General features: G+C 33.2%; 1 protein-coding gene across 10 annotated transcripts in view; it reads left to right on the top strand.

Annotated features, from left to right (window-relative positions):
- Positions 1-16,680, top strand: part of Nt5b (5' nucleotidase B) — a 42,632-nt gene extending 25,952 nt beyond the window's left edge. For 3 of the 10 annotated variants that reach the window (XM_076516515.1, XM_076516513.1, XM_076516516.1), the window contains exons 12-19: positions 1,457-1,549; positions 2,243-2,309; positions 2,901-3,132; positions 5,202-5,262; positions 8,190-8,393; positions 11,761-11,818; positions 14,505-14,623; positions 15,368-16,680. In XM_076516515.1, the coding sequence (XP_076372630.1) occupies positions 1,457-1,549; positions 2,243-2,309; positions 2,901-3,132; positions 5,202-5,262; positions 8,190-8,393; positions 11,761-11,818; positions 14,505-14,623; positions 15,368-15,697 (1,164 nt within the window). In that variant the 3' untranslated portion in view covers positions 15,698-16,680. Of the gene's footprint in view, positions 1-1,456; positions 1,550-2,242; positions 2,310-2,900; positions 3,133-5,201; positions 5,263-8,189; positions 8,394-11,760; positions 11,819-14,504; positions 14,624-15,324 lie in introns of all 10 variants that reach the window. The other 7 variants (XM_076516517.1, XM_076516514.1, XM_076516522.1 and 4 more) reach the window with 4 other exon arrangements.
- Positions 16,681-25,810: the final 9,130 nt, after the last annotated feature.

The following is a 25,810-nucleotide window of genomic DNA, read 5'->3' as shown; positions in this document are numbered from 1 at the left end:
AAGGTATTTACCCAGTTTTCTTTTTTTTGCCATTGATTATCAAGGATATTTAGGCCTAGTTTTTATGCTAATGTTAGTAATGCACTAAATAATTTTTATTTAATTAAATAATACACCAAAGAACGTAGCTAGACCAATAACATTTAAAAAGTAGATAATTTCCTCTATCTCTTAATTTTTCTGTGTTTCTAACCATGCTACAAGAGTCATTACTCATTCATCCAAACTGTAGAATGTTGCTCGTGTTCTTAGTGAAATAGACTAGTATCTATTTAGATACTATTTATAGTATCTATATATATTTAGTATATATAATTAGAGCACAGCATTATGCAATATATCACTTAACAGATGAAACCTTTGACTTTCTCTTAGTTATATGTAACATATAATTAAACATAAGAGAGAACTATGAACATATTCAGTAAGAGAAGATATGACAGGTGGGAGTGACAGGTAGGGTTTGATTTTCTATTGACAACTCTCTAACCAAACAAAATTGAAGGTTATAAAAAAATTTTTGTCTGATTGATAATGATTTTTCTTGCGAGTGATTTATGTTTAATTTATTTTTTACTGGAAGGGTGGTGAATTAAATAGAGAATAGGAGATGCCTATAAAGTGTCACACTAGGAGAAATTCAGGATTTAAAAAAATATTGCCTTCTAAACTTAACTTGAAACTTACACACTATTAACATATGGATTATTGGCTAAGATGTTATACTGTACAAATTGGTATAATATAAATAAAAAGTACATCAATAAACTGTATAATGTAAGACACTAAATGTGTTGTGTAGTAAAGAGATACCTGGGGTGGGCATTTTGTGATTTTCATAAGTAAAAATATAGAGTAATGATGTTTGGTATACCAACTAGTATAACCAATATCATTTAATGAAGGCTGCACTAACTGAATACTATAATATAACTTGGAAGACACGCTAACTTTTTTTTTATGAATTGTGATAAATTCTCTTTCCCATAGAAAACTAGTACATACAAAACTTTATATGTAAAGTATAATTTATTCAGTAAAGTTGAACAGATGGAAATTTAGAGATTAATGCAGTATGTTATAAAACTGAGAATGTTTTGTGAAAAAGATATTGTTATAGTGTGAACTGAAAGCAAAAATATAAATGTGCAGTTAGTATGTGATTACTAGTGAGACAAAGATGACTGTATGGGCTGTTGAATGGTTAATTGATCATGTAAGCTACAAACTGGCAAAGGTTTATTGACAGAATATAACTGTAGATATTAGGAAACTTTAGGTCAGATGTACTTAAGGTTAAAGCAAACAGTTGAAAGGTACATTATAAATGTTATGAATTTGGTGGTGTATAGAAAGTTGTTTTTATATAAATTATTTAACCTAATGAAATGTTTCCCAGATATGGGAGAGAGAGAGAGAGAGAATATATGGCTTGTAAGTTTTATCTATTTTGTAGAGAGATTGGAAATCCTACTTTGATTACATTTTGGTTGATGCAAAGAAGCCGTTGTTTTTCAGTGAAGGAACTATACTTCGACAAGTAGACCCAGTGAGTGAAACATGTTGGTACAGATTGTTACAGCCATCTATATTAGAGATAGGATAAAACTGAAACAACTTTTTATTCCAGTTTGCACATTCTTTTTGGACATTTCTTTTAATTAGTTTTAAAGTGTAAACTAGTTGTGTGATTGGATTTCTTTGTTTGTGTATCATTGTGAAAATATTGTTATTGTTTTCAAATTGATAGGAATGATATTGAACCCAACTTTTCAAAATATTCAAGATTTACCATGTCAGTGTGAAAGTAAAATAATATATTTTTACAAATCTCATCTATAGAAATGAAAATGTACCAGAATCAAAAGCAGGAGAAAACATGTTGAATACTAAGATTTCTAGAGTAAATTAGTATCCTCTGTCTGCATTTTATGTTTTTATGATACATTTCCTTTTTAAGTCCTAGTTCATTACAATCACAATGTATGGTATCTGTAACTGATTTCTAGGTTGATAATATATATATATATATATATATATATATATATATATATATACACACACACACACGCACACACGCTATTTTTTTGTTAAATTTGTTTGTATTTGTTTAATAATCATTCAGTTTAATTGAGAATTAAGCCCATGTTTTCAGGTAGTTCTGTTTCATTTCCAGACTGTTAGAAAATGATTCAGCATTAAGTGAAACATATTGTAATACAGTTCTTTCTTTTATTATTAGAAGACTGGGGACCTTAGAATTGGAACTCACATGGGTCCACTACAGCCTGGTCAAGTGTATTCTGGAGGTATTGTGGTGTTGAGTTATCAGCCTGAAAATTATGTGTATTCTTAGAGTTGCATCCAAAGTTTAATTTAACATGTATATTATGAATTTATGTTAATAAACTTGGTGTCCAAATGTGGTTTCTAAAGGAAACATTGAAAATAAAAAACTCCAGTCTTCACTTTTGTCTGTAATTTAACACACTACAGTTCTTAACTCAAATTGTATACCTTCGGTAGTATATCTATGTAAAGGAAATATGAAAAATAATATTTTTAATATGAAAATTATCTTTCAATCAGACTGACTCAGGAAAGGTATAAATTCACAAATAAATATTTTGTAAAAGTATGTCAAAAATATGAATTTTTTGTTTGCAGCATGCTTGTCTTCTTTACTGAAAGCATGTAGAATTATTTCATAAAATTGGGAATTATAGTAAACATCATGACAATGTGGCTTCACAGATGATTTATTTAGTACAGACTTCTCTATAGTTTCATGTGTCCCTATTATTTTAAAATGTGCCTTCCATAAATTATTCCTATAAGTGTAACACACTAACATAACCAATAATGTTTGAGTATTCTTTACATAGATTACAAGTTGTTAGTCTTTTTAGGGAGTTGCGAGGTGTTTACTGAGCTTATTGGAGCTAAGGGTAAAGATGTACTGTATGTAGGAGATCATATCTTTGGAGACATCTTAAAATCCAAGAAAATGCGTGGCTGGAGAACTTTTCTAATTGTTCCTGAGCTACAGAGGGAACTTTATGTGTGGATAAAGGAAAGGAAATTGTTTGACAAGCTTCAAGAATTAGACATTATGCTGGGTGAAACCTACAGGTATTAGATATTCCATTTCAACAACAAATCAATTTTTTAAAAAATAACTACTTGGAAATTAATTCAAGAAAGTAGTCATAGAAATGTAATATTCTAAGTTAAAACTGATTTGCTCCAAAAGTGGTTTATCCAATAACAGGAGATTTGACTAGGAAATAAATCACAAAGCAATTCTGACTTTAAGTGAGTTTAAGAAAGAGAGAGACTGGACTAAATTATTGAAATATACAATTAACAGTATTTCCTGTTAACACTAAAATATAGTGTATTGTATTGTTTGTCACAGCAGATAGTCAGTTTTACTTGATCTAGAGTGTTTTCAGCTGTTAAGATGTCATTTCATATGGAATAAACTTCTAATATTTAGTTAACTCTTTTGTGATGGGCTACAGGTCATAGGCCATGTCATTTTGTTTGTTTACTCGCATTCAAACTTTTACTGAACTACAATCTAATGAATTTAAATCAATTAAGTTTGGAATCAAATTGTAGATTATAATCGAAGCTTTAATATTATATGAGTTATTTTCTAAATTTAAAGGTAAATATTAAAAGAACGAATCCAAATATAGATTTGAGTGTGTCATGTGGTATGCTGAATGCAGCACTTTAAAATTAGATGCTTATGATGTTAAAATACTAAGTCTATAGTTCTGTACAAATTAGCAACTCAAATTACCAGTATTAACAAGCTAAAATATAAAATAACAACCACATATTTTTATTTTGCTGAAATATGTCTTATGTACTGAATCAAGCACAGTGGTCCTGCTCACTTCTTTCCAGGTTGTGTCTTTAGTCTGCTCAAAATTTCATATTTTTTTACAATCTAAATATATCTTAGTTACTAAGGTCAATAAATTATAGTGGAAATCTATGGTATCAGTATAGTTATTTATGATTATTTGGTTATTTATCTGTGTGTGTGTGTGTGTGTGTGCATAAAAGCTAAAAAAAATTTGTTTGATATCTTTCATGTGTGAAATTTTAAAAGGCTTAGCAACTTATGTCCAGAAACAACCAAGGACAAAGGTCAGAGTGAGAAGAGATAATTGTTTGCTTTACTTCTTGATTTATTTTTCTATATTTAAAAATAAAGTTTAATAATTTGTTTCTAAATAAATTTCTATGTATACATATATAATGTATAATAATTGAAATGTGATTATATATTACAAAATATTAGTCCACTAAAACACAACAAAGACAGGGAAGACTAGATCAGTTTTATATTACTGGATACATAACATGAGTGCACTACATCAATGCAAGTTATGTTAGCTAAGAAAAGACTGGAAGGTGTATGTAATAAAAAAAATGATAAATGTATAGATATAAATATAGCATTTTGAGACTTAAGCTACTTAGACTAAACATTTGTATTTTCTTGTATTATATATAATTATAATGTGTATTCATTCTAGCATGAGAAAAGCATAATTTATATTTATTTCCTAATTTTTCATGATGTTTATATAAAACGGACATTTGAAATGTATTTTGGAGGTTTTAGAGATTACACAAATAATATTAGATTTTTGGGACAAAGAATAGTTTTCTTAAATCATAACATGAAATCTCTTTGCATTCATACTAGTAACAAAACATACTATTTTCAGAAACAAATCTTCAGTAAAAATATTTCATTAAAAAATTAGATTTTTTGGTATACAAAATACTTGTAACTTTTACTAAAAATCTACCAAAGAGATGCCTGCTGTCTTAAAAGTTATAGTGCAAATACGTAACGTAGTGCAAATGTGTAGACGAACTTGTCTATATTATATTGAGCCTGTAACAAAAGGGTTAAAAGAGTAGCTCCAGACTTGCTCAAAGCACCAAGTGCTATCCACGTGACTAACCATTCCTATTAGAGACCATAACATTGAAAGATTATATGATCTCATGACTCAGGGAATGACAGGTGTCTAGAACATTGAACAAGAAAGTTTTTAAGTTCCTTTGTGAGCATATCTTTGAATAACTGATAACTTTTGAGCAATTCTTAATTGAAACGGGAATATACACGATGTATGAGGTATGGATTTATTAAATCTATTTTTTCACAGGTATCTAGACAGCAGCGCCAAAGAAAAGCCTAATACTACTGAACTTCGCAATAAAATTAGGGTAAGGTATTTTCATTAAATATTTCTAGATTTCCTAACAACATTTTGGTATTTTATCATCTGCTGTTTCCAGAATGTCAAATATTTTTTATGGTATGAGATTTTTAACACCTAAATGTTATGACTGTTAGGTGTGAGAATAATATTATAATACTTGTGGTAAATACAAAATCAGCTTTTTTACTAAATTCATTAATTGAGCCTGCTCTAAAACACGTACAAAAGTTTTACAAGCTGTACACCATATGCAGGACATTGACATTCAACTGCTAAAAATGGATCCATATCCTATAGGTCAGTGGGTTAATATTTTCAACTAGTATGCATTGCAGTTTCAAGCCAAATTGAATAAAACTGTAGAAGTTCTTAATATCAGAAAGTTATATTTTTTTAACCAATAATTACAATTTCTAATATTCAACCATAGATAATTGTTCCCAGAAAGTATATTAACTTAATCACATAATCTTAAGTATAACAAACATTTCTAAGTCTTTTAATTTTTTTGTGATCTTTGTACATAATACATTTTAGTGTTTTTACTTCATCTGTTGCACTTATAGTAACTTACTCTGTATCATCAGAATATTCTTCCTTATACTGTATATATTACTTTATTCATATAGAGTTGTGTTTAATACATTTCATTAAATGTGGTTTTACTGAAATCCAGAGATGGGCAGCAAAGAATGGTTCATTATATATTTTAGTATGTTTCTAAATATATGGCATACAGTTAAACTATAAAAATGGTAACAGATCGTGACCTTATTTTTAAGATAATTGATAATAAATGGGCAAGACCAACTTATTCTTTATCGTAATTTGTATCCTGAACTTCAAATAATTGTTTCCTTTTCAATGAAATACACACAAGTTAGTTCAATAACTTTAAAACACCCTTTGACAAAAAAAATATTATTTTTATCTCTGAATATTTACTTTAAAGTATTATCCATTAAGACTAATCACTCATGCACCAACTAACTTCACGTGTTCTTTTTCTGATCAAACCTTTACTTTACTTCACTTGACTTGTGCTCACTTAGTTGCTTAGATTTTTACATTCATTACAGAGGTCTTGATTTCTGTAAAGTACACAAACTGTGCTGACTTAAGAACACTGTTGAGGTTCAACTAATTGATATCAACAGTATTAGTAAACCTTTACAACAGTTACAACAGTGTAATTGCAAACACAAAGTACAACTGTTACTAAGTTATATAACCAAATATGTCAGAAGTATGGCCTTTAAAATGATTAATTTTTAATGTTCATGTTATGAGACACTAAACAATCACTAAATGGTAATGCCTAAATGAAACAGTCTTGTTTCTCCAACATATTAGAGGGTCCAGCCTGGAAGAAGGGTAATAAAAACAGAAAAAAAAAAAAGAGTATTTCTCATTTCACCTCATATTCACAAATAAACCAATAGTCTTTTGTTTTCTGGAGTTGGAGCAACTTCATATGTGTGGTGAACTAATGTTTAGAGTTGAAAACAGAATATATACACATTTTTTAGTGTTTTTTCTGGTTTTTCAGAAAGTGTAGCAGGATGTGCTTTTGAAAGTAGTTCTTTTAACTTGATTGGTGCATGTAGAATCTTCCATCAGCAAGTCCACTGTTTCTTCAGATTGTAGCCACAATCTACTTTGTTATTGGTCCTTACAGAACTTATTTCTGTCCCTTATGTAATTTCTTTGGCAATGTTATACAAAATAATTAAATTAGGGTGTATTGGTATTGTGGTTCACTTGTGTTCATGGTTTTTTCCATAACATTTTCAATCTACTGCCTTCTCTATATGATATATACACTACAAAATATAAAATGTACTTTTTGAAAACCTTCAAATATATATATATATTGAGTATTTGTATTCCACAAATACTACACTTTTATTCTACACTAAATAGCCATAATATGAAAAAAAAACTGCAAGAATAAATGAATGATGTGCTACTTGTCATAACCAGCCAGTCATTCTGCATTTAAAATTAACACATATACACAAATGTGAGCATTTTCTAGCACTGCATTCACAATAATAATATCTGTTCATGTGTTTAAACTTTTATCTGTTGACATATATGTAGAAGTAATTCAACAGGGAAAACATCCTACACTTTTAGCATATATTGACAGACCTAATATTTATAGAATTAATTGGTACTAACCCTTCCTTATACTTTATAGCTTGAGAAAATCTGTGATATGCCATGTCATTATTCCCTTTGGAATACTTGTTGCAAGTTTTAGTAACACATCGAAGACCACTACAAAAATAAGACATTTGTTAAGAATGTATTTTTCAGGATTGTATGTTCAACCATGGAAGGGATGGCCCTGCATTGCAAGGTGGTTAAGGCACGTAATTCATAATCTGATGGTTGCAGGTTCGAATCCTTGTCACACCAAACATGCTTGCCCTTTCAGCTGTAGAAGCATTATAATGTGATGGTCAATCCCATTATTTGTTGGTAAAAGAGTGGCCCAAGAGTTGACAGTGGGTGGTGTTGACTAGCTGTCTTCCCTCTATTCTTACACTGCTAAATTAGGGACAGCCTAGTGCAGATAGCTCTCGTGTAGCTTTTTCATGAAATTCAAAACAAAACAAACCATGTAAGGGGGTAAAATATGTAGTTTCTTCTGATCTGCAACAAACTTTTAAATACCTTTGGGTTTTGGGGACCATTGTACATGATAATACCATAATTAGGGTCATATTTATCAGTTTAAAGCATTGGGAAGTTAACTGTGAAACGTGTGATGCCTAAGTTTCTTAATTTATCATGTCCCATGTACACACACAAACAGGAAAGCTGCTGCTCTACTCTAATTGCATGATTGCAGCACTGGCCAATCAAAGTGCAGGAAATGGAGTGTAAAGTTTGTATACCTTACTTTGTGCTTATACATTGTAGCAGTTTTTGTCAGAACATGAAGCAGTCAGGTTGAACATCTCCAACGAAGTGCTCTACAAAAGAGGAAGATCTAAAAAACAGAAACATGGCAATGTTGAAAGAGAGAGAAGTACAGAACATCCTGGGTCTGGTAGAAGCTGCAAAAACAACAAAGTAGGCCTACCACAAATACAAGGTGAAGATCAAACAGGCTTGAATAAGCAGGTACAAAATGAGTTTTGATTGGTGACAAGAAGTATGCAACACATCTTGACTACTTTTCCTTCTGATATCAGTTTATAATAGACCATGCATCGTGACAACTGAAAGGATCTTCCCTTAGGGATAAAGAACAAAGCAGTAGGTGTTCTTATTGCACAACAGAAGCAGGTGTCTGATTACAGATGACATATTTACATTATTTACTTCAACTTGATTCTGTATTTTTAGAGTAAACCCTGCTGGTTATTTGGTAATTGTAGGAAGTTAGGGTTTCAAATTGCTTGGGCTAAATTAATTGGTAACTTGCTGGAAAAAATTAGTCGCAGAGAACATTTGAAACGTATAGATTCTTGAATTTGATCCTGTAAAATAGAACAGATTAAAATTGTCTTTCTGTTGTATGCCTTGTAGCAATTGTTTGTTTCCATCATACTTAGTTGTAAATGAAATGCAGTTTGAGTATATGTTGGAAAAGCCTTTATTTTCATATTAAGTTTTTTTCATAATTTAATAATTATTGATAGCTTTTCTTATGGAAAAACTGATGCTTAATGTTAAATGCATGTTTTGATTTATGACAGAAAAAAATGTTATTGTGAAACTAAATCAGGGGTTCCCAACCTTTTGGCACTCGCGACCCCTTACCTAAAAGTTTGAAACCCATGTGAACCCCTACTTAGGGCTTACTATCAGCAGCTTAATTTTTCTTTTATTTTCTGTGAAGGAGAGGGAAAGAAACATCTAAAAAAATATATTTAAAATTCTGTAATTATTTATTAGCAAATTAAATCACATTGGTCCAACCTGAATTAACAAAAAGAACATGTATTTCTTAAAATAATATTAACATAGGTTTGAACAGCTATCCAACCCAGCTAGTGAGATGCAACTGATGTTGCATTTCAGCAGCAAGCTTGGAAATTCGTGGCCGAGTGTTTGTTAGAGCCAGTCTCATGTCATCTCCAACATCCAATCTGTTCCTATTCTTTGTTTTTATATTGACAAGAGTGGAAAATCCTGCCTCACACAAGTAGGTAGAAGCAAATGAAACAAGGACACACAAAGCTATCATGCTGACTTTGGAGTATGACTGATACATAGCGCATCAAAACTGAGTCACGGATTTCACCTTGAGGAGATCACGAGCTGAAGAGTCATTCCTTAGATACAAAAATTCATCTTGGATATCATCTGGGATGCTGGATACATCAAGTTCAGTACAAAATGGGTTCCTTACCAGGGTCTCCTGTTCTTGTGAAAGCTCAGGGAAGTAATGCTCGACTTCCTTTTCTAGAGACTGAAGATGTTTGGTAATCTCATCCTTGAGGAACTGATCCAGTTGGATCTGAGACTCATCCGTCACTCCACAAAGTTTTTCAAACATAGCGATGTTTCCAAGATTGGTTTTCAGATGCCAGTTCTGCAGTTTGGAAACAAAGGCCCGACGACTATCTTGAAAAAGGAGAACATGCGTTTCCCTTCCTTGAAGCTTCAAATTGAGCTTGTTCAGTTGGTCAAAAATGTCGGCTAGGTACACAACCCTTTTATTCCATGCTTCATCTTCGAAGTGAGCTACAAGATCTTTCCTTTCTTGAGTCTCCAGGAATAACTTTATTTCATCTTTCATTTCAAAGACACGATTAATAACGTTTCCTTTTGACATCCAACGTATTGCTGTGTAGAAGAGGACTTCATGGTCAGCATTCATGTCTTTGCATAGTTCTTTGAATAGGCGAGTGTTGAGTGCTTGAGTCTTCACATAATTTTGATTACAGATTCAAGCACTTCCTGCAGAGAGGCAGGGAGAGTCCTACTGGCGAGAGCATATCGGTGAATCATGCAGTGGATGCCCTTTGCTTGAGGTGCTAGCTTCTTCACTCTCGACTGGAATCCTGATTTCGATCCCAGCATAGCCGGTGCCCCATCCTTACAAACCCCACACGTTTTCCCATTGAAGATCTTCGTCTTGAAAAAAAGTTGAATAAAAAGTTTTCCATGACATCATCAGCTTTTGTTGTGGTTTCAAGTGCACTGCAGAATAAGAATTCGTCTTTGATGTCACCTGAATTAATGTATCTCACGAAGACAAGCAACTGAGAACATGAACTTACACCTGTTGACTCGTCGAGCTGAAAGGAGAACAAAGGGGAACCCTTGGTTTCAGTCAAAACCTGTTCCTTCACATCCATAGACATTTTAGAAATGTGCCTCTGTATAGTATTATTTGACAGGGATACTTGCTGCATCTTCTTTGCACTGGCTTCTTCAAGAATAAGTTTTACTGCTTTCATCATGCAGGGTTTAAGAAGTTTCTCCAATCGTGTGAGGCTTTTTTTGTTTAGCAATTTCGAATGCAATATCATATGAAGCTTCCACTACGGCTGCACTCTGCTGCTGAAACGACCCACTTCTATCGATTCTTTGGCTTTTAAGACACCGTTCATGCCGTTTGAAGAAATCCAAACCCTTCTTTGCGTGTTCTGGATGTTTTGTCTCGAGATGACGCTTGAGTTTTGATGGTTTCATTGACTCTGCACTCAGGACAGCATGGCACAAAACACACTGTGGTTTCTCAATGCCGTCGTTGGCGAGCACAGTGGTGAAGCCAATGTTGAGGTAGCATTCTGAGTATCTGCGCCGTTTAGCCATGGACACAACTCACCTCTACTGCTTACTTATCTCCTTGTTAAAATAAAATAAAAATGTTGAATAATGAACGCTTTGGCAACTGTAGATCTTACACTGACTACTTGTGGGGAGTGCAGGTAGAGTAATGATGGGGTAAGTATTGGGAGGGAAGGGAGCGTGGCCAGTCGTGCGATTCGTCATCCACCAATCAGCAACGGACATGTTACTCGCGTGTCGACAGCGAGCACACACACACACACACACACACACTTAATCACAGCTAAACAGACACACAAGCATACGTACATGCCCGTGCACTCACATACTCGCTACTCACTAGTACGCACATACATACAGTTGCAGACATATACACATTCACTCACAGGCACGTATACATACACCCATAATATCACCTAATGACATTGAACTAATGTAGCACACGTTTTGCTTTGCACCGAAACAAAAAAAAATGTAAGAGCATGAAAATGTAATTGATGAAATAAAATTAATGTTATCCGAAGCTACTTCTAACAAGGCTTCGCGACTCCCCTGCCAAGGCTTCCCACCGGTTGGGAACCCCTGAACTAAATGAACCCCATTTACAACCCTTTTCATGGCATACTTGATAGATAAAGTATGTAAGTTGTAACATGTGTTTTATAAGATTTTTTATCAAACATAGTAGAATGTTTGACAGGCTTGTTTTATTTTGTCCTTATTGTTTTTATTTATATATCTATAGGAAACTTCCCACAATCTTGATATGTCTTATGGTATATTAGGCAGTACATTTCGTAGTGGTAAGTGTATTTAACTTATCTATGAAATTGTGTGTGTGAAAACTGTGATTGATTATTTTAAGAGTGTGTTATGTATTGGATTTAAAATGTTTCCTTGAATAAGTAAAATATTGAACCAAGGACTTTGTTCACTGTGTTTTAAAAGTTAATTCCATACTTAATTAGCCAAAGATATGAAAAGTGAGACTTGCATCTGCTTATTAAGCAAAATTTGTTTTTATTCTGTGCATTTTCAGAAGATTCCTTCAGTTCATAAATTGGTGTGTTATTTTAAAGTTTACCAAAGTTACAACACTAAGTTGGCTTATTTCAGTTACAAAATGGCAAATTCTGAGTGTAATGTTCTGCTACTGTTTGCCATCAATGAAGTGAAAACTGAATTCCTGCACCAAAGATATTGTATCTTAAAATATCTCTGTGGTAACATTTCATATGCCTAAATCTTGACTTCTTTTGGTGTTTCATTTCTTTAAAAGTAATGCATATGGTAAATGTTTTCTTCATGAAATATACAGTGATCTTTTTAAAAAATTAATTTCAATATTTTACATCTTGTGCATCAATTTTCTGTTTTAGCTACAGCAACATTTTAGTTTTATAGTCTCAGGTTAGCAGCACATTTCCATAAACATACAAAAAAACAATTCAAATAACTCAGTTAGAATATAAACTCTATATGAACATAAAAAGGAAAAAAAATTATTGCACAATTCATGGTAAATTCTATTCTATGGTCAGTGGCAGGTAGACAAATATCACATTACACACACTTTCTATTATTGGTACTGTTCTAAAGTACCAGTAAAAATTCTGTTGTCGGTTATACAAGTGATACGATTTAAGAACATTGTCAGTAAAGTCTCAGTTATACAAGTGATACGATTTAAGAGCATTACAAGTAGTCTCAGTCCTACAAGTGATATGATTTAAGAACATCGTTTGCGATTAGAAGCAATATTGAGTGAAAACACAATCGTTAGTAAAATGTTAAATGCCTTTTTCTTTCTCTGAAGTTTGACACGACTGAAATTAGTTCTTACAATACATTGTTACTGATTTGAAAAAGATGTATCCTTGGTTGATGCTTGCCATTCTATGTACATGTGTATTGTGTGGTACACACACTTCACATACTGTCTACAGAGAAACATGATTTTATCATCAAATTTGGGTATGTTTATTGCCCTGTATTTTTTGAGTACATCCAATTTGATAACATATATAGATTAGTGGAAGAACAGAGGTGAAAATCAAGAAGCCACATTAAATACATTGATTTAGATTGAAAAAATGTTCAGCTAGTTTTTGAATGTTGTCAAAGTTTAAGCAAAATAATATTTAATTTGTTTAAGTACAGTGTGATTATAGAATTTTACAGTTTAGTGCATTGTGTCTGGCAAGAGGTATTGAATAGGTTGGTGAAACTGCACAGGTGTTAAAAGTATCATGTGGGTGCAAACACCACAGACTTCATATTTTGCCACCAGAAATGTCACCATGTTTTCTATCCCCCGTATCTAACAGATATAAATTGCCATGAAACTGTTGTGCACCTCATTCAACCTACACAGATTGTTTAAATATGTAGAGAGGTGAAGTAATGAAATGTTGTTACACCAGAGTTGTAGCTTTTTAGTAATGCAACATAGTGATACCTTGTATTTCTGTCCACAAGTTCATTAAAAAAATTGAGGTTACAGGTCGCTCTTGTGTTAATTCGTACACTGAAATGTCTGTGAGATTAGCCCTGCCATAGCATAATGAGTCTGCCCGTTCAGTATCCTTATATACCAGTTTCAACTGTTTATAAGTCTTTGTAAATATTTCCTTAATGCTGCATCATGCTCAAGCACTGAAGGAGATGGATTTAATCTGACATTTTGATTTTGTGTTGAAGCTCTTGGTAAAGACTGGAACTTGCTGATGAGTGGCATGCCACTATCTTATTGATTGTTGAAGCAGGTTTCACCTTTTCTGAAAATGTGAATATCTAATATCACATTATCTGGTTAAAAATTAATCTACATGTAATCTTTCCTACACACCACCATGATGCTGAGGTTACCATGGTTTCACAACAGATCCTGGATCATGCATTTAAGAAAGACCATCATCATATAGACACAATCACAGTTTTGATGCCCTTCCACATTTTAGTAACCAGGTGAAATAGAAGCACTTTCAGGAGAGAATAATTTTCCTTGTGAATGGCTACCTTATTCATTGAGATTAACAACAGCCAATTTCTGGTGTCACGCGAGTACCATGGAAAACGCAGTTCCAGACCTAAAAAATGCAGTTTGTCTGGAAGACAGCCAGAATATCAAATAAAGTATGCATTGTTGCTGGATTGTCTATTTCCACATGAATGCAATGCACACTGAGAAACACAATTTGAATCATTTTTGCAATAAGTTTAACATTAGGTCATAGTGGTGTCCTTGGATTCCATGTGACAATTGTGATACTCTTAACACCCAAGTATAAGTTGTTCATTTCTGTTCCAATTGCAATGATTATTGTAACAAAATCAGAATAATTCAGCCTTTTTCAGGTCTTTTATTGTGTGACACAAAAATAATTAAAAATACCAAAGAGAAAAGGAAAAATGGCTTAAAACTTATCTGATGCTCTGTTGTATACCTTCCTTGTAATTTTCTTTTTTATATCTATTCTGTTTCCACAGGCTCCAGGCAGACATTTTTTGCCAGTCAAATCTGTCGATTTGCAGATGTTTATGGATTATCAGTTTTCAATCTGATGCATTATCCTTTCTGTTATATATTCCGTGCTCCTCCAATGTTGGTAAGTTAAAAAAGTGAACTATTTAGCAGATGATTAAGTGTAGAAAAAGACACAAGAAAAATAATTCAAACAGAAAATTAAGAAGAATAATGGAAAACAAAGTTTACCCTACTTAAAACAAGATGGTGGAGATTTATAGATCTACTTAAAAAGTGGTAAACAAAATTAATTTTTACCTCCAATAAGACATGAAAATAGAAAAATATACAAAGTACTTTAACAGAAGAAAATAAACAGAACAAAGTTAGATATGGAAAGTGGATATGGCATTCAAGGTTAATTAAACACAGTAAAGTAGATGGGAAAAATACAAGTTGAAATTTATTTCAAAAAGAATTAAATATAACCACTGATCCTCTTAAGAATCCAGATAACTTAAGTGTTTGTTTGATTATCTTGGCACAGAGGGTGTTGCATAATTTAATGTTTTGCTTGCTTTTAGGTTTTCCATATAAATACTCATTGTAGAATATAATTTTCCCATAACTTCTGATCAAAAATGAAAATTTGGGAACTTTATAAAAGTGTTTTTCACTACAGATCAACTGTGTGTTTACCATGTAGTGTTGATTTGAGCATTTATAAAAGCTTATTATAGTGATATTTAAACATATTAATTTAGTTATAAACATTTAATTGCATTACAGACATCTCAATTTATTTACTCTAGACTACCAGTTTTTTGAGTTTTTATATTTCAGTTACACAGTTGTCAATCAGTGAATGGAGTATTTTTCAAAACAGATGCCTCATGAGTCAACTGTAGAACACAATCCTGGTGCTATCCAACACTTTGAAAATCAAACCAATGGTGAATTTTATGAAGCAGAAGTTAAGGATAGTGCTCTTTTAGAAAAAAGTGATGGTTCTCATGTAATCTGTCGTACATTCAGAGATGATGATCACTTAGGCTATCGATCCTCCAGGTTAGAAGATGAAACCTTCGGACGACGACGTGCCAGAGCTGACAGTCTAGTACCTCATCTGTATGCTGAAACTCCAAGTGAAATCACTTATCATCATGACATTGATGATGAAGATGAATCAAGTGATAAGTCTTCCACAGAGCAGTGATTTTCCTTCAGGCATTATGCAGATTTGAATGTATTTTTACCACATTTTAGGAGAATTGAGGCCTTATGTCAAATTCTTGCTCATTTGAAACTAGTTTATATTTAGAATGAGGTATTTTAATTATATCTTTATGTGTTTGCAGTTCAATTTTTGAAATAAACTATTTTTTCCAACTTTGTTTAAATTTAAATAGCAAAGTTTGGCTTCCTGTGGTTATCAACAATTCAGGAACATTAAAGATTTGTTCTGTACTGTAAGATTGCACAGAAGTGAGGTAAACCTGTTACATTTATTTCTTTCTGGACCTTCAGGCTGTGCTTCCTGATCTTGTGGTTTTCTATTATATAGAACTTGTTTTATAACTTTCTTGGTCTTCAAGAAGTTTTTGTTGCCTTTGATTTGAATTTTCAAAAAAAAAGTAAATATATACTTTATAAAGCTGATTTGTTTAAATTCTGTGTTTACTTGTCTCCTTCACAGCTTAGTTTTTTTACTTACTGTTTAAAAGTTATTTTAATTACTTCTTCCATGTTATTATATTTTATATATGATCTTAATAATACCACTCTTTTGTGAGTTTAACTTCTGTATGTAAATACATTTGTTGTAACTGTTTAACCCACATAGGGAATATTAATATTGCACAAAAGATATTTAAATGTTTCTTCTTGTATCATGATTACAGCCATGAAGTGTTCTTTTTGTGTCAACATTTTATAAGAAACAAGTTTTACAGTTTGCAAGGTGGCTTTATCACAACAAACTACTGTATTCTCTATTTTACTTAGTTTTATTTCAGTGTTTTCATGACAGCCTGGTCATTTTCTCCTTCATAATTACCTTATTTTGTGTAATATTATAATAAGTATGAAAGGTATATAAGAAAAATTCTACACAACTAATGCTATGGAGAAACAAATCTGTTAGCATGTTAAAGCTTGCTTACATTATCAGAGTTCAATAAAATTAATTGCTCTGCACAACGAATGGATGTCTTTATTGCTATTAAAAATAATACAGTTAAGGATTAACTTGTAACACATTCAGTTATAACTTACTCAAATGTAAGTTTGGAAACAAAAGAGTTTATATAATTTGTATCACACAAGTTTTAGGCACTATTAAAACACATACAACAATCATCATTACCAGCTTATAAACTATTTAAATAAAAGTATCAAACAAAATACATTTAAAACGTCAATAAAAATATGTGGCAGTCTTGGTAGCTTTACAAAAACATTGTAACATACTTGTAACTAATATTTGGTAATAACAATTTTAGCATGCTTGTTAATCACACATTGGATAATCATGAATATCTACAACATTCATTTTGTTGCACAGCATTTTAGTTTTTAAACAAAATAGTTACTGTAACTTTACGACAAACTTCAAGCAGACAAATCAAACCAAAATAAAGTGGTTTGTACTGTTAGACAGGCACCATTACTTTATGATAAATAGTTTTAGACATTTGTTCAGGGACAGGTTGGTAAAAAATGAAAAAAAAACAACAAAACTGTAACTAAGTGTGGCTGCAACTAGTATGAGAAAGAATTTTACAGACTATGGTAATGTTTGTTTGTTTAGTTTTCCACTTTTACTTGACCACCTTCCCGCATTATGTGGCCATAAAAACACGAATACAAGAGTTACAGTCAGTAAATACATTGTCCTAATTTGTACGCTGTCAACCATATTGTAGTTTTTATAGCTTCAGAGGCTTAATGTTCTCCTAAAATAACAAGCTAGGAAACTTTCTGATTTATGTAAACTTTGAATGTTCTAATGATTATTAGAGCAATTATATATTTGCTAACATAGAAAACTTATTAAAAGTTATTTTCACCTTTGGATTAGACATATTTATTCACGTTTTAGTTGTTTGTAAATACAGTACATGATATGATAGATAACTTTTAATCGTGTTTAAAAGATTATATGGTGAAGAATTTGCATCATGTTTAGACTTTTAGACAGACAGCGTGATGGATGTACATTTAACTGTTTACCTTTATGCAAAATAAAATGGTAAATGCGTTCGTTTTTAGCGACTGTCGAGTATCATACGTAACAAGGGATATCTGCGCTATCCGTCCCTAATTTAATAGTGTAAAACTAGAGGGAAGGAAGCTAGTCATCACCACCCACCGCCAACTCTTGGGCTACTCTTTTTACCAACGAATAGTGGAATTGATCATGACATTATAATGCCACTACGGCTAAAAGAGCAAGCATGTTTGGTGTGACGAGGATTCGAACCCTCGGGTTAAGAGGCGAGTGCTTTAACCACCTGACTATGCTGGGCCCCTTCAAGCATGTAAAAGTACAGTGAACATACAGCTTTAGTTCAGAAGTATAATCTGTGATGATTCGCACAACAGCTGTATAGTCCATTTTTTATAATGACCTTATCTTTTGACATATTCCTATTCGTCAGGCACATTTAATGTTAGATACAATTATTTGAGAAATTAATTTGCATACTGCATATAATTTGAAACATGCTTATTTACAGGAACGTCTTAACTGCTCACGCAATTAGTTTCTGGTCATTCCTTACATACTCTTGCAAAAATGATATCCGAAAATCACTACTAGAGATAACATATCCTTTTCATGACACGTCCAATTTATGGGGTAATATTAACCCTTGCGTTTTCACAAACTTCACTAACATATAATCGTACTGTTAGTCTATGTTCACAATATACTTTCGCTTAGCAGTCATGTAGACAGACACACAAAATCCTATTCTTACATACAAAACACTTTTGAAATACAGCTTTGTTTATATTTAAGATTCAGTTAGTCTACCACTGTTTGGTTTGCAAGATTCTTATTTATGACGTTTAGAGGGGATAGTTTTTTGGAATTGATTCATAAGGTATTCAAAGATAACCTTACATGAAAAGATCGTTCACGGTTTGCATATTAAGCATCTTAAAGGTCTGGTTTACGTTACAGAAAATTCGAAGAGAGAGATGTTGAGTACAAAATACACAACTTAATAGCAGGATAAGTCGAAGGACGAAAAGTGGACATACCAAACGAAGTCCCATATCTTTTGAAGGGGGTGGGAGTGCACATCTTCTGTTGACATTAACTTTTCTACACTGGTTAGGGCAATTATATTTTTGAATTTTCATAAGGAAACAGGTATAACTATTTCAGCCAAATAAAATCATAGGATGATTTCATGACATATATTATTAATTGATATGCGAACGAAATAATAAGGTAACAATTTCGTACATGCTTTCCATCTTACAAGAGATGCACATTTAATGTTAAACGTAAGAAATATTAGCTGTATTTTTAGTAATATTAACAAGTTACTATTTTGTGTTCGGGAAACTGTCAAAGTTACAGGCTTATCGCGCTAACTGCAGAGATTTTCAACGTTGGTTTTTACATCCATATAACAGGGATGGCCAAACTGCGGCTCGCGGAAATATGTTAGCTGAGCTCGTTTTTGCACCACAATTAATATAAAAGGTAAATAAAAAATATAAGCTTTATAATTATGTACCAGGTATAAAATGAGAGTCCACTGGATTAAAACGCAAGTTTAATGTTCATGGTGAGTAAATATATTTAAGAATTTAAATCCTAATTTTAATACTAGATTTGAGTCAAAGATTAAAGAAATTTCGGATCAGCAAGGATTACAAAGGAATTGTGCTGGAGAATCAGTAATCGTACAAGCTGGTGCTGACACAGGCTGTGTTGCGGGCAGTGAAATTAGACGAGTGTTAGTTTGATACTGGGCGCCGAAGAGTTTGATTGAGTTGCGCTTGTTGGAGCTGATTGTGTCTTTTCAATTTAATTTTAGAAGTGTTTGTAAAAATTTTGTGAAGGAAGATGGCATCATCAAATTGTAAAAAGCGAAAGTATGAAGATAAGAATAGAAATTTTAAGCCAGAGTGGGAGGAAAATTTTGCATTCACTGTTAAAGGAGGTAAACCTTTGTGTCTCATCTGCAATGTGTTACCCAGTCATTACAAAGTCAGTAACTTGAAACGCCACTATGAAACAAATCACAAAAAAACTTTTCGTTTGATTATCCACCTAAATCAAAATTACGGAAAATGAGTTAACTGTGTTAAAATCATCACTAAATAACCAGCAGACACTGTTGACAACGTTCAGTAAGAAAGTTGATAGAACGATTGAAGATAGTTTTGTTACATCATAGAACATTGCTCGTGCTAAACGCCAATATTCTGATGGTGAATTTGTTAAGAAGAATATAGCTGACGTTGTTGCAGTGCTAGATCTAAATAACACAAAGCGACTAATAGCAAAAACACCAGCTTCAAGCCACAACGCCACACTACAGAGAGACGTATCTCCAAGATCAGTACTGATGCTGCAGGCAAAATGCGAAATGATTTAAAGAATTATCTTGCATTAAGCTTAGTCCTTGACGAATCTACATATGTACAAGACAACCCACAACTGGCGGTATTTGTTCGTTATGTTTCCTCTGATGTAACTGTGAAAGAAGAGATGTTGGACTTAGTGGCATTAAAAGAAACAACTCGTTGTGTTGACATTAAAATGGGCTTGACAGAGCCTTAACAAATGCTGATAAACTGGATAAACTCGTCAGTGATCCCAGCTTTCCAGAGTTTCTTCCTGTTTATTGCATTATTCATCGTGAACACCTGGCAGCCAGATACTTCAAGTACGAAGATGTTATGAAATTTGTTCTTGAAATAGTCAATTTCATACGCTTAAATGAGAATACCCACCGACAGTTCAAAAATTTTATTGAAGAAGTGGAGCTTGAAGATAAACCCAGTGATGTCTCTCTCTACTGCACTGTGAGGTGCCTGTCAACCAGCAATGTCTTAAATAGGTTTGTGAATCTGTTGGAACCTATTATTACTTTCCTTGAAGAAAAGAAAAGAGTCTGTCCTCAACTGGATGAATGGATGCAAGATCTAACGTCTCTTACTAATATAATAAATCATCTACAAACTTTCAGTTTAGCACTCCATGGGAAGGATAAGATTGTTTCTAATCTTATTTGGATAATTTTCAGATTTTAGAATAAAATAAGAATTTTTCGAAAAGACATATTGTCAAGAAGCTTCAATTACTTTCCCAATCTCAAAAGGAGAGTAAATACATTCCCTGATATTGAATTAAAAAAAAAACACAAACTGGAAGAATACAAATTACAAAAACTGCTTGATAATTTCCTAGACAGGTTTAAGAACTTGCAGAAGCTGAAGCTCTGCTTCGCCTTTCTTGTAAACCCATTCATGGTTGATGTGATCAATGATAGTTGTCTAATTCTCGAAACTCTGGTTGCAGAATCATCTGTTGTGGAAATGGAACTAATAGAACTACAGAAGGACCTGGGTTTAAAGATGATCCATAAATCCCATTCTGCAATTGAGTTCTGAAAGCAAGTTCCAAAAATAGAATATATTGAACTGAAGAAAACCAGTGTGCGACTCATCTCAATTTTCAGCACAACATACTGCTGCGAATCACTCCACTCTGTAATGAAGTTTGTGAAGTCGAAGCATCGTGCAACCCTCACAAGGGGAGTTAGTGCTTAAATGTAAACTGAAAAGTCATAGTTTAATTAAACAAGAGAAATAATAGTAAATGAACGGTGAACTAAATGATAACAATATAAAAATATAATTTGCTACCTCACAACATTGAGCGCCAATGTACTCTGTCTAAAGTCGATGTAAACAAACAAATGTAATAAATACAAAGTAAATACAACTGGAAATGAATAAAATAGAAAAAAAAAAGTTTTCTGTACAGAACGTAATGTAAATATACAACTTATGCTAATTTTATCAATGTGATTTTTATATCACTATTAAGGGTTTATTTTTTATTTGGTTTTAATATAATTTTATTTTCCCTATTTCTACATTTGGACACCTTACTTAAAGTTCGATGAAAACAAATAAATGTAACAAAAAGAAACTAGTTAAAACGGGAAATGTATCAAACAGAAACATATGTTTCTAAACTTAACACAAAGTTATCGTGAAATTCTTGCTAATTTTTTCATGGTATATTAAGGATTTACATCTTTTTCGCTTTATATGAAATCCTACACTTTTTTATTTTTAATTTTGTGTAATTTAACTTCCAGCAATTGCATGACATTGTAGTTCATAAGTCATCTTTCTCTCTTATGATCGGGATTTAGGCCATTAGTGATCTGGGAGGGTCAGGTGCTACTTAGACCTCTTCCTTCCTCCTGTTGAATATTAATTATAATACTATGTAAGGGCAGTGTCCGTTTAGGTAACACCATTATTATTCTAGTGAGTTCATGCGTTTCGCTTCGATTCAGCATTACAAGTCTGTACTGACACGAACAGCTCATATCATATCAACACACAGTTCACTAAGAGAGCACTGACTAAGAACATTTTACATAAATATCCTTTTAAGTAGTTTTAGGTTAATGACGGACTGGTCTAGTAGTGTTAGGTGGTCTAATTATGAATTATATATTCACTGGTGAGAGGTGCTCAGGTCTATTATAATTACGTATGCGAAGCGATCTAATTCACATAATAGATCGTTTTTCGCCGACTATTCACGAAGTAAAGTGACTTTTGTAGGAATCTATCGGATATGTTCTTGGGCACTTTGTATGCAGTTGTAAGTAAGGTGTTTTGGACTGATTGAAATTGTATTTTAATCTTACTAGGTTCTGTGCTATTCATTGCTGGACTTATCTATCCTATTAATGGTCGTTTATAAGCATTGTATATTTTGATCATGTTTTCTGGTGAAGTACCATAGTTTCTTCCGCTTAGATTCCTCACATAATTCACTCTCTTGTAAATTCTTTGTAAAATATTGTTTATATGATTTGTTCATATTAATTTAAAAGTTGTTGTTATTTTGAAGCTCAACACAAAGCTACACCCGCTCTGCCCGCTAGAGGTATCAAAACCCGAATTCTACCGTTGTAAGCCTGCAGACATATCGATGTGCTACTGGGCGGCGTTAATTTAAGAATAAAATTAAGCTAATGTTGTGGTCTGGAGTAGTATTGGCTCATATTTCTTAAGTTTAGTTCGTCATGCACATACTATTAGTTGGTTTGGGGGATGATAATTCTAATTCTTTATTTTTAACAGTATTTTTTTATATAGTTTAACTTTGGTTGTACATCTATAGCTGCTACTGAGGGAAGGGTGGGAGCACTTTCCAAGACCGCTACAACACCTACGAATTATAATGAGTACCCGAACTTTTGGTCTTATAAGACAAACCAATTTACAGTCTAGGGTGTTTATAATGTTACTCTGTTTGTTTTGTTTTGAATTTTCGCACAAAGCTACTCGAGGGCTATCTGTGCTAGCCGTCCCTAATTTAGCAGTGTAAGACTAGAGGGAAGGCAGCTAATCACTACCACCCACCGCCAATTCTTGGGCTACTCTTTTACCAACGAAAAGTGGGATTGACCGTCACATTATAACGCCCCCACGGCTGGGAGGGCGAGCATGTTTAGCGCGACTCGGATGCGAACCCGCGACCCTCAGATTACGAGCGCATGCCTTAACGCGCTAGGCCATGCCGGGCCAAATGTTACTCAATGTAAGACTAACTTGTTTAAATGCCTGGAGTGTTTATGTTTTTTAGTATAAGGCTAACCTGCTTAAATTCTAGTGTCTTTAATGCCACTCAATGTAAAACTAACCACGTTAAGTATCTAGTGTATTTTTATAATCATACTATAACTCTTGCTTATATGATACTGGAAAAACGTTTTTATTATACAATATACAACCCTCAACTTTACGAATTTTTTATCCTGTGCGCATGTAGATTTGTAAAGGGGTCACGATTTTCCCGTTTTCCCATTTCCGGTCACGGAGAACTTTATTTTTCTCCATTCTCAGGGTGCAAATATGATATCATGAATAAGTCACACGCGAATCTAATGGAATGGCGCCATCTATATAAATATAATACTACTGTCTGTTTTATGTCCATGTAAATACTTCGCAGAAGAAAGATGGATCTTCACCAAATTTCATACGAAACTTTGTTGGGTAGATACATACAAATTTACGGTTTCACGTTTTTGTTTCGCTACTTTTATTGGCGTTTTGGAGTTTCTTTTGAATTACATATAAAGGAAACAACTTTTCATGTGCTAAGATAACCTTTCGTTAATCACGAATTTCAAAACTTCCGTCCAGGGTACGAGTACCCCAGCTAATAATGTTACTCAATGTAAGACAAACTTGTTTTAACATCTATGGTTTTATAATGTTACTCAATGTGATACATACCTATTTAAATATCTAGGGTGTTTGTTGTTTTAATTTTGCGCAAAGCTACTCAAGGGCTATCTGGGCTAGCCGTCCCTAACTTAGCAGTGTAAGATTAAAGGTAAGGCAGCTAGTCATCACCACTCACTGCCAACTCTTGAGCCACTCTTTTACCAACGAATAGTGGGATTGACCGTAACATAATAACGCCCCCACAGCTAAAAGGGCAAGCATGTTTGTTGCGACGGGTATTCGAACCCCCGACCCTCAGATTACGAATCGATCGCCTTAACCCACCTGGCATAGGGTGTTTATAATGTTACTCAATGTAAGACTAATCTGTTTAAACATCTAGCGTGTTTATATACACACATAAGACTAACGTGTTTAAAGGCCTAAGGCAGGGGTGGGAAACTCCATGGATAGCACAATAGTAGCCAGTTCGAGCTTAGGAATCAATTTTTTCTATCATTTATTTTTTTATCGCAAATTTGATAATCAACTTGTTTGTTTGTTTGTTTTGGAATTTCGCACAAAGCTACTCGAGGGCTATCTGTGCTAGCCGTCCCTAATTTAGCAGTGTAAGACTAGAGGGAAGGCAGCTAGTCACCACCACCCACCGCCAACTCTTGGGCTACTCTTTTACCAACGAAAAGTGGGATTGACCATAACATTATAACGCCCCCACGGCTGGGAGGGCGAGCATGTTTGGCGCGATTCGGGCACGAACCCGCGACCCTCAGATTACGAAGCGCACGCCTTAACGCGCTAGGCCATGCCAGGCCTTTGATAATCAACAACTGCACTACTTTACGTCATCGCTAATGTCCCGTACTTCATCACTGTCACAGATTCCACCGCCAATTTTGTAACGTCAATCTGGTTTGGATGTTTAAATATATTTTTTAATTCCAAAATATGGATAAGTGGATAACCTGAAAACGAAATAATCCAAATGATGGTGAACACTCAGAAAATAAAGACAGTTTAATTGATTCTGGTATTACTGTTGAAAAGAAAGTGGTGCGTGACTGGAAAAACGTGAAACGAGAATTTAATAAAACTTTACCCTGCAAAGTGTAGAACACATAAAAGGTAAACAAAAATGTTCTCTTGGAGAGTATGGCTCACTATTCTGATAAATGAGTTTTCCAAAATTAAAGATAGCAATTTCAAAATTATTTTCCATGTTTAGATCCACATGAGTCAACATTTTCTACACGAGATTTTTTCAAGTCTAGATACAGATCTTGGTTTACTGACATACATTTAGAGGCAGAGCTAAGATAAGATGTTCATTGAGCATAGATATTAAGTCAAATTTCACAAAACTTGTTGATGAAAACCCCTATCAATTTTTTCACATTAAAGGTTAGTTGAAATGCAATTATTTTGATTAAACTAACATCTTTCAATTTTTTTCTTCAAATAATGTGGCTAATGTTGTTTTCATTAGCCACAGAAGGTGTGGAAGTGAGAAAGTTCTAATAGAGTATAACTATGGAAGTTGATGTCTGCCAGGATTATGTAACTGTAGATTAAATGTTTGACAGAGATAAAAACAGAAGAGGCAGTGACAAACTAATGAGTATATAGATTGTAATTTACCCTAAACATAAACAAAGTTCTAAGATACACTCTATCATTGTCAGGATGGATTCAGAAAGTTTCTAACAAAGATTTATTAGACACTGTAATGCACTTGCAATAATCTAGTGGAAATTTAACATTAATGATGGTCATATCTTGTACAATCACCTAAGTCTACATAGTAATTAGATACTGGTTATTTTCTTATCACCATGTACTAACTAATAACTGGTTTATATTCAAC

This window comes from Tachypleus tridentatus, chromosome 7 (assembly GCF_004210375.1).
Source record: "Tachypleus tridentatus isolate NWPU-2018 chromosome 7, ASM421037v1, whole genome shotgun sequence".
Classification (NCBI taxonomy): Eukaryota; Metazoa; Arthropoda; class Merostomata; order Xiphosura; family Limulidae; genus Tachypleus; species Tachypleus tridentatus.
Note: the sequence above shows the minus strand (reverse complement) of the source record. Positions and strands in the feature narration are given on the sequence as shown.